Here is a 17,643-nt window from a genome sequence, read left to right on the forward strand (position 1 = left end):
ATCCCACCATGGAGTTGATTGCCAGTCTCATCATGCAGAATAACTACCACCAGCCGCCCAGCCACACAACCAGGCCCAGCCAAGTTGACATACAAATTTAACTTCCACAGTAGCTTGTCTACCTACTATGTCATCTTGCCAGAAATCAGATTATAGGCTTTTAATGGTAAGAATGAAAAATATAATGAATAATTATGTGAATTATTTTTAAATATATAAAATTTTAAGGAGAAAGATGAAAATCTACTATCATGCTTCCTTCTAATATTATTGTTGTTGTTGTTAGGTGCTATCAAGTTGGTTCCAACTCATAGTGATCCTGTGAACAACAGATCAAAACACTGCCTGATCCTGCATCATCCTCACAATTGTTGCCATGTTTGAGCCCATTGTTGCAGCCACTGTGTCAGTCCATCTCACTAAAAGTTTTCCTCCTTTTTGCTGCCCTTCTGCTTTAAAAAAAAAAAAAAAAAAAAAAAATTGTGATTTGGGTGAAGGTTGACAGAGCAAATTCATTTTCCATACAGCAGTTCACATACATTTTGTTGCATGACATTGCAATTTTCCACAGTGCTGCCCTTCTACTTTTACTAAGCATGATATCCTTCTCCAGGAACTGTTTCCTTCTGATAGCATGACCAAAATATGACAAAGAAAGTCTGGCCATTCTCACTTCTAAGGAGTATTTCAGCTGTACTTCCTCCAAAACAGATTTGTTCATTCTTCTAGCAATCTTTGGTACATTCAATATTCTTCACCAATACCACAATTCAAATGCATAAATTCTTCTGCAGTCTTACTCATTCTCCAGATTTCACATGTGGTGGTTAAGTTTGTGTGTCAATTTGGCTGGGCCTGGTTAAGTGGCTGGGCAGCTGATTGTGGTTATTCCCCATGATCAGACTGGCAATCAACTCCATGATGGGATCTACCACAAGCAGCTGAGTAGTTGCCTTAGGGAATATGGTCTGCTTCCCGTATAAAAGAAGCATCTTAGGGAATGGTCTCTAGCTTATGGTATGCTTGGACCCTGCATGTAGCCATGTTGTTCAGCAGCCTGCCATGCTCTACCTACCTTGGGACTTTCAATGGACTTGAATTAATGGCCTGCTGTGTGGTTTGGTAACATAAGGATTATGCCTTTTTACTTGTCAGCCTCAGCAGCCAGCAGCTATCTGAGTAAAGGATCTAGCTCCAGTGGGCCAGGAGCAGGAAGCAGAGGTGAAGCCCAAGGCTGAGGGGCTTTCACCCTGCCCCTAGAGCCTGGCACTTTGAACTCAGACTTAAAGCCTCCTGTTTGTTAAAGCCATCCCATTTGTGGTATATTCTTGTCAGAGTGGCAGTAGGTAACCACAGCATCACATGCAATGAGGCTATTGACAATACCAGTGCTTGGGTCAGGCGCACTTAGTCTTCATAGTGACGTCTTTGCTCTTTAACACTTTAAAGAGGTCTTTTGCTGCAGATTTAGTCAATGCATTATGTCATTTCTTTTCTTTTTTTTTTTTTTTACTGCTGCTTCCATGGGTGTTAATTGTGGATCCAAGTAAAATGAATCCTTGACAACTTCAATCTTCTCTCCATTTATCATGATGTTACTTATTGGTCCACGTGACAGTTAAGGTTGTGTGTCAATTTGGCTGGACCATGATTCTGAGTGTTTAAGCAGTTGTGGTGTGGTCATTCCCATGATGAGATCTGATGCATATGCTTTGAGTAGCCAATAAGTTGAAAGGGAGTTTCCTTGGGAGTGTGGCCACCCTTTGAATGTCCTAGACATTCTGGGAAAATGCAATCCACCTTCTGTGGATCTGGATCCTGTTGTGCTGCCTACAACTGTCCTGTGAGCCAAAAAACCAACAGTTTGTCTGCTGATCTTGGATTTGTCATCTGTCGAAGTCAGCAGTCTATTATTACTGCCTACCAGTCTTGAGCTTGTCAGCCCCTGAAGCTACATGAATTGGGAAAAACCTCTAGCTTGACCAGGAACTTGGGACTTGTCAGCCTCTATAACTGTGTGAGCCATTTTCCTAAGATAAATTTTTCTCTCTATATATATATAAGCTTTACTGGCTTTGCTTCTCTAGAGAACCCAGCCTCAGACAGTCCAGTTGTGAGGATTTTTGTTTTCTTTATGTTGTGGTGTAATCCATACTGAAGACTATAGTCTTTGATCTTCTTCATCAGTAAGTAGGAGCTCCGGTAGCATAGTGCCTAAGGCACTTGACTGCTAACCAGAAGGCTGGCAGTTCAAACCCACCAGCCACTCTTTGGAAGGAAGGTTGGGCAATCTACTTCCATAGTGATACCGCCTTGGAAACCCAAGGAGGGGTCGGGCACATAACAACAACAACATCACTAAGTGCTTCAGGTCATCTTCACTTTCAGCAAGCAAGGTTGTGTCATTTGCATATCATAGATTGTTAGTAAGTCTTCCTCTAATCCTGATGCCATGTTCTTCTTCATATAGTTTAGGTTCTCAGATTATTTGCTCAGCATACAGATAGAATACATATGATGAAAGGATACGACCCTGACACACTCCCTTCCTAATTTTAAACCATGCAATATCCCTTGTTCTGTTCAAATGACTGCCTCTTATTCTATGTACAGGTTCCTCACAAGCCCAATTAAGTGAAAAATTAATATGAAGTCATATTTTTCTCAGTGTTATCCATAATTTGTTATGATCCACACGGTTGCCTTTGCATAGTTTATAAAACACAGGTGAACATCTTTTTGGTATTCTTTGCTTTCAGCCAAGATCCTTCTGATGTCGGCAATGATATTCCTTGTTCCACATCCTCTTCTGAATCTGGCTTGAATTTCTAGCAGTTCCCTCCCAATAAACTGCAGCAACTGTTTTTGAATTCAGCAAAATTTTACTTGCATGTCATATTAATGATATTGTTTGATGATTTCCACATTCTGTTGGATCACCTTTTTTTGGAAAGGGCACACATATGAATCTCTTCCAGTCAGTTGGCCTGGTATCTGTCTTCCAAATTTCTTGCCATGAATGAGTCTTGCCTTTTGCCAATTCCTTCAGTTCAGCTTAGATTTCAACCTTCAATAATTTTAATCTTGATCATATGCTACCTCCTGAAATGGTTGAATGTTGACCAGTTATATTTGATACAGTGACTCTGTGTATTTATGCTATCTTCTTTTGATTCTTCCTGGGTCATTCAATTTTTTTTTGTCCATAGAATCCTTCAATATTGCAACTTGAGGTTTGAATTTTTATTTTTCTTTCAACTTGAGAATTACTGAGTGTGTTCTTCTCTTTTAGTTTTCTAACTCTGGGTCTTTGCACATATTGGTATAATACTTTTGTCTTCTTGAGCCACCCTTTGAAATCTTATATTAGTTCTTTTTCTTCATCATTTCCTCCATTTGCTTTAACTAATGTACATTCAGTACAGTTCAGGAGCTCTGGTAGTAGTGCCTAAGGCATTTGACTGCTAACCAGAAGGCTGGTGGTTCAAACCTACCAGCTACTCCTCGGAAGGAAGATTGGGCAATCTACTTACATAGAGATACTGCCTCAGAAACCCAAGGAGGGGTTGCTATAAGTCGAATTGACTTGATGGCAGTGAGTTTTGTTTTGTTTTGTTTTTTTACCATACATTCAAGAGCAAGTTTCAGAGTCCCTTCTGATATCCATTTTCATCTTTTTTTTTTTTTTTTAATCTCTTCTGTCTTTTCAGCTTTCTTCATGTATGATATCCTTGGTGTCATGCCACAATTCTTCTGGTCTTCAGTCATTAGTGTTCAATGGCTCAAATCTATTTTTAAGGTGGTATCTAAATTCTGATAGGATATACTCAATGTCATACTTCAGCTGTCGTGGACTTGCATTAATTTTCTTCAGGTTCAATTTGAACTAGCATATGAGGAATTGATGGTCTGTTCTTCAGTCAGCCCCAGGCCTTGTTCTGACTGATGATATTGAGCTTCTCCATCATCCCTTTCCACAGATATAGTAGATTTGATTCCTGCGTATTCCATCTAGTGAGATCCATCTGTATATTTGCCATTTATGTTGTTGAAAAAGGATATTTCCAATGAATAAGTCATCAGCTTTGCAAAATTCTGTCATGCAATCTCTCACATGATTTTTCTCACGGTGGCCATATTTTCCACCTACTGATCCTTCTTTGTTTCCTACTTTCACATTCTAATTACTAGTAATTATCAATGCACCTTCATTGCATGTTTGATTAGTGACAGACTGCAAAAGGTAAAAATCTTCAATTTCTTCACGTTTGGCATTAGTGGTTATTATGTAAATTTGAATAATAATTCTATTAACTGGTCTTCCTTGTAGGTATATTATCCTATCATTGATAGGACTGTACTTCAGGTTCTTGAAATGTTCTTTATGATGATGAATGCAATGCCCTTTCTCTTCAATTTGTCATTCCTGGCATAGTGGACCATATGATTGCCTGATTCAAAATGGCCAGCTTACTAATGCCTAGGATATCAATCTTTATGTGTTCCATTTCATTTTTGATGACTTCCAATTTTCTTAGATTCATACTTTGTACATTTCACATTCTAATTACTAATGAGTGTTTGCAACCATTTCTTCTCATTTTGAGTCATGCCACATCAACAAATGAAGGTCCTAAAAGCTTTACTCGATCCACATCATTTAGGTCAACTACTATGGGGAGGCAGCTCTTCCCTAGTCATATTTTGAGTTCCTTTCAACCTGAGAGGCTCATCTTCTGGGACTATATCAGACAATGTTTCCCTGCTATTCATAAGCTATTCAGTAGCCACATTTTCCAGAAGTGGACCTGGCCACATCCTTCTTCCTAGTCTTAGTCTGGAAGCTCCGCTGAAACCTGTCACCATGGTGTCCATCCTGGTATTTGAAATACTGGTGGCATCACAGCAACACACAAGCCACCACAATAGAACAATACAACAAAGTGACAGTGAATAAAAACTACACCTACAGCAGATATTGTCTTTACATCTATCTTCCTTTTTCAGTGGTATAACAAAATTACCAGAAGTGAGTGGCTTTAATGAACAGAAATTTATTTTCTGACATTTCCTAAACTAGGCTAGACATCCAAATTCAGACCACCGGCTCTAGGGGAATGTACTGTCTGTCATTTTTAGGGGAAAACCTTGTCTCAGCTTCTCTAGCTTTGGTCCCTTAGTGATCTCCTCATGCCATCTATCTTTCTGCCATTTGTGCTTGCTTGTCTCTGTCTAATCTACTCTTTTTAAGATACACTCTACAACAATAAGAAAGAAAACCTTATTCCCAAATGTGATGAAATCCACAGGTATAGAGTTGCTATCTCAATATATACTTTTGGGTGGACAAAAAATCAATCCATAACAAAGTCATTCCCAGGTACTATCCCTTGGCCTCTCTTCCAAGATGTGACAACCACCCTGAGTTGGGGGGGTATCCATCTTTCATAAGTTCTCCTTTTTACCATTTAAGAAAATATATCCAAAGAAATGCTCACAATCATTAGCCATTAGAAAGATGCAAATCAAAACAATAATGAGAAACCATCTTGCCCCAGTACTAGTAGCAAACTTCAACAAGACAGAAAATAAAAAATGCTGGTGAGGATGGGCAGAGATTGGGACTCTCATCCACTGCTGGTGGGACTGTCAAATGATACAACCACTGTGGAAAGCAGTATGGCAATTCCTTAAAAAGTTAGAATTATAATTACCATTTGACCCAGCCATTCCATTACTGGGTATATATTCTAAAGAAGTGCGAGCCAAGACAAGAACAAATATATGCACACCCCTGTTCATCACAGCACTATTTACAATAGCCAAAAGATTGAAACAACCTAGGTGTCCATCAGCTGAAGAATGGATAACCAAACTATGGTACATACACACAATGGAATACCTTGCAACCCTAAAGAATAACTTAGAATCTGCAAAACACTGCATAACGTGGATGAACTTGGAGGACATTATGCTGAGTGAAATAAGTCAATCACAGAAGGACAAATACTATATTATTCTGTTATTGTAAAAAGTCAAGGAAAGGTTTATATATGGAAGGAAATCTTCTTTGTTGGTTACCAGGGGTTGGAGGGGAGGGAGGGAACACTATTAGATAGGTAGAGACAAGTATTGATTTGGGTGAAGAGAAGGGTAATGTACCAAATGTGAGTTATCAACACAGTGGCACTGAGGAAGAAAAAGACATAGAGAGGTACATGAGAGGTACAGACAACAAATACAAACCCTTTTGCACATACAGTATTGCGTTGTCAGTGAAGGCAAACATGAATATATGGGTGGATAGATGGGCAGACAGGCTGAATAATTAGGTATGTCTATGCAGGAGGGAGTGTGCCCATGACCATGGATAGGGTTGGCAGACAATGTTTCTACAAGCGTATTGGTATGTTTTGTAAGAATTCCCAAGTATATAGTAGAGCTGACAAGAGATAAGGTTGTATTCACTTCTTGGCCACAGCCAACTACCCAGAGGGAGCAAGTACTTGGACCTGTGGGCTCGGGACCATAGTCGCAGGGGACATCAAGCTCAGTGGGCATAACACACTACACAAAACATTGTTCCACATTCTACTTTGGTGATCTTAAAAGCTTGCAAGCAGCCATCTAGATGCAACGATGGGTCTCTCCTCATCCAGAGCAAAGAAGAATGAAGAAAACTAAAGATTCATGAAAACAATTAGTCCAAGCGACTGGGACACTATGCCATCCTCAGCCTATATGACTATAAGACCAGAAGAACTAGATGGTGCTTGGCTACTACTGTAAACCACTCGGAGGGTGATCTATGTAGGAGATCCTGGATAGAGTGGGAGAACAATGTGGAACAAAACTCAAAACCATTTGGAGAAAAAAGAAAAAGGACCAGGTTTGCTGGTGTGATAGAGGCTGATGGAACCACTGAGCCTATGGACCCTAGTTTTCCTTCAGGTCTGGAATTGAACCCACTCCCATGGCTTACAGTCAAAAAGACAGGCATATGAGATGAACATTTATAATAGATATAATAGATACACTTCTTTGAGAGATTAATCATGGGAGAATAGAAGGGCTGTGTATGCACAGGAAGACAGTTCAGGGGGCAGGAATGCATGGAGGGAAGAACACAGGGAAGAGGTAACTATGGGGATGATGTGGGAAGGGAGCTGTTGCATTGTAGTAAATTGTAGTCAATGTTATTAGACAAAGTGTATGTGAACTGCTGAATGGAAAGTGAATTTGCTCTGTAAACTTTCACCAAAATCACAATAAATAAAACATATCCATAAAAACAATGCTATCTAATAGAAATATAATGTGACTAACATGTAATTTTAAATATTGTAGTAGACACATAAAGAGATAAAATTAATTTTTAATAATGTATTTTATTTAAACTAGTATATCAAAAATATTATCATTTAAACATGTAACCAATATAGAATGTATTAATACACTATTCAATATTCTTTTTTTGTACACATAGTGTTAAAATCCAGGGCATCATATGTACTTTGAGGAGTCTGTGGTGTAGTGAAAAAGGCACTTGACTGCTAACCATGTCAGCAGTTCAAGCCCACCAGCTGCTCCACGAAAGGAAGACTGGGTAAACTACTTCTGTAAACATTTACAGCCTTGGAAATCCAATGGGCATCACTGTGAGTTGGAAATGACTCGATGGCAGTGAGTTTGGTTTGGTTATGGTTTAATATATACTTACAGCAAATCTCAATTCAGATGCTAAATTTAATTTTCTTAAAATTTAAGTTGGAAAAATGCATTCATATATGTAAGTTGTTCCAAACAGACTCACAAATTTTCCATTAATTATATGTATCTTGGTTCTCTAATGCTGTTGTAACAGAAATACCACAAGTGGATGACTTTAACAAACAAATTTAGTTTCTTACAGTTTAGGAGGCTAGAAGTACAATTTCAGAGTGCTGGCTCTAGGGGCTGGGTGAAGATCTCTCTAACCTTGGGCTTTAGCTCTGTCTCCTGTTACAAGCCCCCTGGAACTGGAGGCTTTTTCTGACTCTGGCAGCTGCTGGCTGTTGAGGCTGACAAACCCAAGATCTACAGGTAAAATGGCACAAACCCAAGATGAGCAGACAACAGAGCAGACTACTGGTTCAAGTCCAAGAACAACCCCAAGATCAGGCAACACCGAAGGCCAAGACTCCGCCAAATGTGAGGTCCAGATGTGCCAAAAGCTAGAGACCTTTCTCAAAACTTCTTCTTACATACTGGAAGAAGGTCACACCCCAAAAGCAGCTGCTTAGCTGCTCCAGCAGATTCTACCATGAAGTTGATTACACCACATCCAATCTCGTCATGGGGAATGACCTTATCCAGCTGCCAAGCTACTCGATCAAACTCAAGGCCCAGCCAAGCGGACACACAACCTTAACTACCACAGCACAGTTCTAAAATTTAAATTTTAATGAAAGAAAATTAAATAATTTGATTTTCAGTTGCAATAACTGCAAACTGTTTAATAGTCATATATGGTTAGCATATTGGAGAGCACAGCTTAAAAAAGATAAAGTATTTATTCAGCATCTTCCTTTTTCCACTCATTTTATTTACTATTTTAACTTTTTTTTCCCCTTTCCTATAGCTCAGAACTGAATACAGATGAAAGGGTTTGAATAGCAGTGTAGATGGCATTTTACAACATTTTTAAAAACTCGTGTTTCACTAAATGTACTAAGAAAACTTTCAAAAAGACCTACAGCTTGAAATATACTATTTTTGTATAAACACTGGAATTGTTAAACAGAGCAAATTTAACAACATATGACGCGGCTGTGATCAACATACTGCAAAGCTGTAGCTTTCATATTAGCCCCTCCCATCCTTTTACCACGCCCTTCTCAAGCACACGCGTGAATATGCACGCACACACAATACACACACTTACACGCGCACACACATGCAAGCACAAACGTCAATGACCCAAAAAATGTAGCCTGCTGGCTAGTGGTTAAAACGGTCGCTAGTAAAAATGTCGGCAGATGAAACCCACAAGCCATTCTGTAGGAAAAAGATGAGGCAGTCAGCTTGCATAAAGAAGATTTACAGCCTAGGATTTATAGCCTATGGGGCAGTTCTACTCTGTTATATAAACTCAGTCAGTATAGATCAGAATCCACTCTATGTAGTCGATTTGTCTTTTTTCCCCTTCCTTCTGGCTAGTTTCTGAGAAGCACGCAAGCTGACTTGGTATTGGTGATTTCACGTCTCCTTAGACTCCTGCCTTTAGATCGATTTTAGGAGAAATTGAAAAGATTGGAGGTAGTGGTGAAAAGAAGCCCTGTTGTCCATCTAGTCAGCATCTCCACATCAGGAAGCTGTTGGCTTTGTGCGCCGAAGAATAAAACGTGTTCCCTGCAGGAATATGCAAGGGTTTAGAAACCGCCATCACTGAGTCATTTGTCAGGAAAAGAAAAGAAAAAAAGTGAATCCACTGCTGTCCAGTGGATTCCGACTCATAGCGACTCTATGGGACAGAGTAGAACTGCCCCATAGGGTTTCCAAGGCTGTAAATCTTCAGAAGCTGACTGAGTCATCTTTCCCCCGCGGAGCAGCTAGTGAGCTTAAACCGCCCACTTTCTGGTTAAAAGTCCAATGTTTTAAACCATAGCTCCTTCAATTTGTGAAAACGACCTGTCACAATTGAGGAGCTGGAATGGGCATTCTCTACGAGCTGGCGCCCCACTAATTTCGTGAGTGAACGTAAGGGTTTGCTGTCTCCCTAAGTGTTAACTGCGACACTCCCAGGGCCCGTAGAGCAAGCACCAGGATGCCTTAGTTCTTGATTGGGATTTCCCAAAAATATCGTAGTCACACTAAAAACTGTTTTCCACAGCCACAAAAACGGTCCCGAAACTTTTTTTTTTTTTTTTTTAATTTGCCACAGGTTTACTCTCTCGCCTCATTTTGTGCTTCTCTTCTAAAGTCGGGTGACTGCTTGGTCTCAGGCAGGAGGTGCCCCACCACTGACTGCGAAATCCCAGCGGCTAACCACTGCCTAACTTCCCCAGAGAAGCAAGAACGGAGAAAACATCGCAACCCCCAACTACCCTCCACAGTTTACCCAGAGTTTAAAAAGAAGAAAAAAAGCCCAAGAGTTTCCTAGGCCAGCCCGTCGCCGCGCGATGCATGCTAGGATGAGTAGTTCCTTTAACACGCGAGGGGCGGGGTCAGGGAGAAGCTCGGGTTGATTCCACCACAGAGAACTACAGTCCCCGTAAAGCTACGCGGCAGAATGGAGGGGGCGCGTCGCGCCTGCGCGACTCAAGGGGCTGCAGGTAGGCGGAGGCGCAGCGGTCCAACTGCTGAGGACTCTCCATGTGACAGTGAGCCGAGTCGCCGCTCCAGCCGTCCCCCGACTCAGAGTCTCTACCCCAAGCACTGTCCACAGTCCCGGCGCCAGCAGACACCAGCAAGCCCGGGACGCTTGGTATTTGGTTGTGCAGCAGCTGGACACGGGGTGCAGAGCAAATTTTCCCTGCTCGGGCAGGTGCCCGAGGGAGCCGGGGGGGAACCCGCAGTCTCCCAAGCGCCCCGGGAGGGAGTCGGAGCGGCGCGGCGATCGCGGATTTCTGTCAGCGCAGGTGCCCCCGAGCGCGGAGACATGAACGGCTTCACACCTGAGGAGATGAGCCGCGGCGGGGACGCGGCGGCTGCCGTGGCCGCCGTGGTGGCTGCAGCCGCCGCCGCCGCCTCGGCTGGGAACGGAACCGGGGCGGGCGCGGGGGCTGAGGTGCCCTGCGCCGGGGCAGTCTCGGCGGCTGGGCCCCCAGGAGCGGCCGGCCCCGGCCCCGGGCAACTGTGCTGTCTGCGGGAGGACGGCGAGCGGTGCAGCCGGGCTGCCGGCAACGCCAGCTTCAGCAAGAGGATCCAGAAGAGCATCTCCCAGAAGAAGGTGAAGATCGAGCTGGACAAGAGCGTAAGTGACGGTAGGACGGCCCTGCCCTTCCTGGGTGCTCTGGGGGAAGTGCGAAGACCAGGGTGGTTGGGGGAGTGCATCTCCCGGGACTTGGTAACTCTGCGGGCCAGTTGTGGGATCTCTGGTAGGAAGCAGATAAAAGAGTCGCAGCAACTCCGACGGCCACCTCAATACACATAAACACGCCAATACGCACACACACACGCTTGATGTGGGCCTCCCTCGCCCCCCTCCACGCGGCTCTCTTCCTCCTTCCTTGTTCGCTACAATCGGGAAACCAGACAAAGGGAATCGCTGCACCGAGGGCCAGGAGTAGTTTTCTAGCAGCCCAGCAGCCCTTTCTGGCATGGAGGCGCCTTTGTTTTGTTGCCAGAGCTGGTGTTTGCCCCCAGGGAGTAGTTCCTTTGGTCTTGGGAAAGTGGAGTCCTGAAGGACTTCTCAACACAGGAGAGGATCCTGTTCATTTCTGGTTTCCATGTCGTTGTCTTGAGCACAGAGTGAGAAGGAAGCCGAACTCCCTGGTAGGGAGCCTGGGTGGTGAATGGTGTCAGCAGTGTCAGCTCCTGGGGCAGCTGCTCCGAATGTTGGGAGCACGTAGCTTCTGCGGCTTTACTATCTGCTTGGCAGCCATCAGGATTTTTTTCCATTCTTTTTGCGCATCTGTTCCTTTGACCATGTATGAAGTTTTTAGAAACAATCATTGCCACTTTTTGGAGCTCTGGCTTAACGGTAAATGAATACTAAAATGCCAGAACTTAGCACACGTCTTTTATATTTTTCAGCTACACTTAGGTTAGAAATATATTTAAAAAACCTATTAGATCTGTCCCTAATTGTTCTTTTTAATGGAATGAACTGTCAATGTATAAAGCCCAGTATTCCAAGTGTTAGTTATTATACAGCTCTCAAGACCATATGTAATTGAAATTTTTGAAAAGTTAATTTGTGACACTTCCTGCTGAAACAGTTCATAAGTCGTGTTCATGAAAAACTTTTCAGGTGAATAGAGTAATGTCAGATTGCTTTGATGGAAAAACGTATCATAGATAAATATGGTTCTTTTAATACTCAGGAAGAAAAATTTGTAATTTAAATTTAAATAAGGTTAGAATATAAAAATTAATAGGTCATTTAGAAAATGGATGTAGCCTTTGTAGCTGGGATGTAGTTTGGGTATTAAGTTAAAAAGAAAAATCAGAAAGCATACATTATACTACTAACATATACTCTTATTTAGATAGAGAAAATACTGTCAAATAGACAATAAAGTCGTGAACATTATCTTTCCCCTTGTCAATTAAAATTTCAGCAGTGAACTAATTCAGTCCATCTTGCCTGCAGTTTGCTAACAAAACCTCTAGTGGGTTGGAATTTCATATTCTGCTTCTCTGTCTCCCTCTGTTAACCAACTGGCACCCCACCCCCTCTATCCTATGGAGTTACTAGAACCGCACTTACAGCCTTCTGTTTTTGTTGGTTGGTTGTTTTTCTTTTCTTTCTTTCTTTTTTTTTTTTTTTTTTTCACATCTTATCCTTAGTAATACGGACTACTTACAATGTTGCAGCCCATAATTTGCTGATGCTATATTCTTAGGTTCCCTTGCAGATGTTCAAAGATTGGATTTATAAAGATACTGATGGTAAAAGGCAATAATAATGAAAAAATATTTTTAAAGTATTCAACTTGTCAGAACCATCTTAAGATGGAGTTGTTGGAATAGAACCCCATGGTCCTAAAGTAAGGGACTACCTGTATTACCAAGTTTGTCAGATTTGCCTGTTTTAACAGGGTAAACAAAGAATCTAAAGAAAACACCATTGTCTTAGTAACAGCATGTTTTTGACTATTGTTATTAATTTACTGTGGCCTGTGTACTTTATTAATATGTAGACACACCATTTTACTGTAATCCTAAGCAGTCTGTGAAACTTCTATTACAGGCAAGGCATCTTTACATTTGTGATTATCATAAAAACTTAATTCAGAGTGTTCGAAACAGAAGAAAGAGAAAGGGGAGTGATGATGATGGAGGTGATTCACCTGTTCAAGATATTGATACTCCAGAGGTAGATGAAACTTTTTATATGTTAATGTAAATCTTAAGTAGTCCATTCTGAAATTTTAATGAAACTATGTGAATAAACTTTTTAAATATTTAAAGCATTTGAAAAATGTGAAACTGAAAGCAAAATTAAATATACCCAGTTGACATGGAGTTACACACTTTGACTTAATATATTTTCAATTGACAATTCTTACAGCTCTTATTGTCTTATAAGAGCTTTCCCCATTCCCCCACCAAGCAATTTTTAATACATTTATCTCCAAAAGACAAGTGTTTCATACAGTTTTAATTATGTAAGAGACTTTTTTGATAATGGGATTAAAATTTTATTGTGCTGAAATAAAAATGTTTATAATTATAAATACTAATGATAATTGTTCAACAATTTGTAAGAACTAATTCACATATATTAATTATTTTCTAGGTTGATTTATACCAATTACAAGTAAATACACTAAGGAGATACAAAAGACACTTCAAGCTGCCAACCAGACCAGGACTTAATAAAGCACAGCTTGTTGAAGTATGTATGAATTTTAAACTATTTAAAATTTAAATGAGCCTGTAGGCACAAATGTGAGGGGTCATTACATGCTAATGAAATTATTAACATAGTGTATTAGCAATACGTTTCCATTAGAAAGATCAAAGTTAGTCAAGTATCTATTGTGGAAAAATCTAGTTGTCTAGAAATGTTTACGCTTATAAAATTCCTTTAGAATACTCAATGGATGGTTTGTAATTTTCTTTCCTTCATCTAGTACTGACTTTTAAAAATATCGAATGAGAAGTTTTCTGTTCTCAGTCTAGAAATTTGCTAGTTTTGAAATTCCATTCACTTAGTAAACTTTTACTGAGTGCCTAATCAAGGCATATAAAAATAAATTAATAGGCCGTAATATCTTTATTTTAATTTAGTTTCTGAAGTTTCTGGTGTAATAGGTCAACAGATGAGCTCCTAAGCAGTATTCCCACAACTTTCTGATTTACCTATTTCAGAATTGATCCTTGTTGCTGTTTATTTCATTTGAGCATTTATGTTTTCACATCTAGAAGAGTCAAGGATTAATTAGATTTTATACAAACTTTTACTTATAGTTTGCTTTGATATAGGGTTTTCTATTAGATCTAGTTGTTTTATAGGTTTTAAAAAGTTGACTGAGTGTGTGTGTGTGTGTGTGTGTGTGTTTTCAGGAAATAATAAAACCAAGAAATCTATGCATCATATTAAAGATGTTTTATATTTATAGTTTAATCATAGTTAAAATAAAACCCTTTAACCTACTAGACAGAAAAGAAATGAAACCATATAAATTAGTTCTCTAACCTACTAGACAGAAAAGAAATGAAACCATATAAATTAGTTCTCTCATATTCTTCAGCTCGAGTTACCCAATATTTTCTAAAATGTTCAAATTGAAACATAGGGAGGAAGTGGGAAGAGTATTATAGTTACATTGTGGGTATTGGAATCAGTGTCACAAAACAACATGTATGAATTATGGAATGGAAAACCAGTTTGCTCTGTAAACTTTTCATCCAACTCATAAAAAGTTATTTTAAAAAATACATATATTGAATGCTGTTGTTATGTGCCATCAAGTTGGACCCAACCCATAGCGACCCCTCCTCAGGTTTCCAAGGCAGTATCACTGTGGAAGTAGATTGCCCAACCTGCCTTGCTAGGAGTGGCTGAAGGGTTTGAACCACCAGCCTTTTGGTTAGCAGTCAAGTGCCTTAGGCACTACGCTACAAGAGCTCCCTGTATATTGAATAGAGGGTAAAATTCTTTGTTATAATGCTTTTTTAACATTGTTAGCATCCAGTGCATTACTGTTTTAGCCAGAATGTCTTCTTTATATCTTACCTTGGTGTTGTGAGTTCCTTCAAGTTGATTCCAGTACATGGCAACCCCATGTGTGCAGTAGAACTGCTCCATTAGGGTTTTCTTGCCTAAGCAAGAAAAATCTAATTTTTCTTTAGATTTGATTTAGAAGAACTAGTCCTTTTTGGATTCTACAGTGTATTAACATAAATAAATACAGATATTATCAACCATGATGAAACTATATTGCTGTTGTTAGGTGCCGTAGGATCAGCTCTGACTCATAGCAACTCTGTTAACAACAGAAGAAAACATTGCCCAGTCATGTGTCATCCTCACAATCCTTGCTATACCTGAGCATGTTGTTGCAGCCAGTGTGTCAATCCATCTTCTTGAGGGTCTTTTCCGTTTTTCTGACCTTCCACTTTACCAGGCATGATATCCTTCTCCAGGGAATGATCCCTTCTGGCAACATGACCAAAAGTAGGTGAGATGAAGTCTCACCATACTTGCTTCCAAAGATGAAACTGTATGAGATACTAATTGAATGACTAATTGCACAATTTGATTTGGGATAAATGCAAGCTAAAGTACTGATTATTTTTAATGTTATATCTAAATAATCTTGACAAAATGGATTGATAAAGTGACTACAACAATGGGCTCTAACATAGCAATGATTGTGGGGATGGTAAGACCCTATTGTACATAGGATTGCCTTGAGTTAGAACTGACTTGAAAGACCACCACTACTGCCTAATATGTATATACATATACATTTATATATAAAGTCAAACCCATTGCCTTCTAGTTGATATGTATATATATACGCGCGCGCGTGTGTGTGTGTGTGTGTGTGTGTATATATATATATGTTACATATATATATAAATATTTAAATGTATAAATAAGACCTGAAATTTTTAATAATCCAACCTTATAAAAACAGTTATATTATGACTAGAGCTGTTCTTTCTAAAAAGTGAGAAATAGCCATAATTCAAATAACCATGAATGTTATAATTTGCTTAGTCAACAATGCAGATATTTAAATGTGCTCTCAGGCTTGGTTCACTGTCCTCTCTGTCTCTTAATTCTTGTGTAGATGGACTTTTTCCTTAAGAAATTTTATTTTCTAGACTCTAGACATGCATGTTGGCACCCCAGTTTAATCTAATATACTTCTATTGATAATTTCAGTCAACATGTTAGTGCAATATAAAGATAAGGAAGCAGAGTTCATTTTCCATCCATAATTTTAATTCAAAAAATTTTTTTTTCAAGAAATTTTAACTAATAACCAAAACAAACCAAACTCACTTCCATCAAGTCTGTTCTGACTCATAGCGACTCCATAGGTTTCCAACACTGTAAATCTTTACTGAAGCAGACTGCCTCATCTTTCTCCCACGGAGCAACTGGAGAGTTTGAACTACCAACCTTTTTGATTAGCAGCCAGATGCTTTAACCACTGCACCACCAGAGCTCCTTTAACACAGGGAATTGCTAATGAATGAATGAATATAAGTTCTAATGGACATATTTGTAAGATTTCTTTAATACCAAAAATATTTTCAAATTCATATTTATCCTTTTCTGTAAAAAGGAGCTAAACCATTATAGGTATAATGCAGGTGGACTCTTTATAATAAATTCTGTTTTATATCACTGATATTTAATTTTAAAGTAAAAACGTGTACTCCTTATTTTAGATTCAAATTATAAAATTTTAAGTAAATAAAAGGAAATACACTGATCAATGTATATTTAATTGAGTTTAAATGTCCTTTGAAATCACACTTTCTCCTGTTCATAGCATCTTATTCTAATATGCTTTCTGTCCTATTGTTATTTTGTTAAATACAATTATTTCTTCAAAGACTATAGCTCTTATCATCACATAACACTTTTTATTTTGATGAAACAGCATTTTTTTTTTTTACCTAGTTTATGAAATCTGTTAATACCTATAATTTAATTTCCTCAATTTTTTTTTTCTTTATAGATAGTTGGTTGCCACTTTAGGTCTATTCCAGTGAATGAAAAAGACACCTTAACATATTTCATCTACTCAGTGAAGAATGACAAGAACAAATCAGATCTCAAGGTTGATAGTGGTGTTCACTAGGAGAGATGGAATTGAGACTAAGACTTGGATGTTAAGATGCTAAGACTGTTCACTGTTTTTTCACATGTAGAAATGTTTCTTGTGTATTTTTTCTACAGAGGTTTTTCTCTGGTTTTATTTTCTTTGTTTCTGACTCTAATAATTAGATGGAAACTCATGTAAAATGAGCTTTTCCTAGATTCAAAAATATTTTAAATAAAGGTTATTACTATTATAGTTGCTTCAGTGTATTTATTTTGTGAAACTTGATTTTTCTTTTAAACTGAATTTTAGGGACTAGTGTTAATTGAGATTTTAATATAAAGGTCCTTCCTTTTGTTACTCCTCCCGTTTTTTTTTAATTCCAGAAAATTAACAGGTTAAAAAGAAGTAACAGTGCAGCACATTTGCTTTCTTTGGGAAATCTGATTTGGAATTCAAGACAATCCTACATAACATTTTTTTTAAGTGCATTATGGAGCCAGCAGGTTTGAAAAATAGATTTGCACTGGGACACAACTTCTTATTTCCTTTTTCTAATTTTTATTACTTGATGAAGCATCAGGAAAAACAAATATTTTTATTTATATCCCCACCTCCTTACAAAGACAGTGTGCCAGCAAAGATAAACACAGTGCTTAAAGTTGAAATAAGAGCATAGAATTAAATAGTTGTTTCGTCTCATAGAAAA

The 17,643-nt window shown here is 39.0% G+C and overlaps 1 protein-coding gene across 1 annotated transcript; it reads left to right on the plus strand.

Annotated features, from left to right (window-relative positions):
* Window positions 1–10,639: 10,639 nt before the first annotated feature.
* Window positions 10,640–16,973, plus strand: SAP30 (Sin3A associated protein 30). The gene is made up of 4 exons (XM_007950344.2): window positions 10,640–10,954; window positions 12,896–13,021; window positions 13,445–13,543; window positions 16,851–16,973. Exons 1-4 carry the CDS (start codon window positions 10,640–10,642, stop codon window positions 16,971–16,973), a joined length of 663 nt encoding a protein of 220 aa, XP_007948535.1.
* Window positions 16,974–17,643: the final 670 nt, after the last annotated feature.

The sequence above is a fragment of the Orycteropus afer genome, unplaced genomic scaffold (genome assembly GCF_000298275.1).
Source record: "Orycteropus afer afer isolate SDZICR_OR568_19922 unplaced genomic scaffold, OryAfe1.0 scaffold00268, whole genome shotgun sequence".
Classification (NCBI taxonomy): Eukaryota; Metazoa; Chordata; class Mammalia; order Tubulidentata; family Orycteropodidae; genus Orycteropus; species Orycteropus afer.

Bases quoted from the DNA above. Each gene is read 5' to 3' on its own strand.
- SAP30 (XM_007950344.2), top strand. From the start codon at position 10,640: ATGAACGGCTTCACACCTGAGGAGATGAGCCGCGGCGGGGACGCGGCG. The intron at 13,022-13,444 runs GTAGATGAAACT...ATTATTTTCTAG, and splicing joins AAGATATTGATACTCCAGAG to GTTGATTTATACCAATTACA. The intron at 13,544-16,850 runs GTATGTATGAAT...TTTTCTTTATAG, and splicing joins ATAAAGCACAGCTTGTTGAA to ATAGTTGGTTGCCACTTTAG.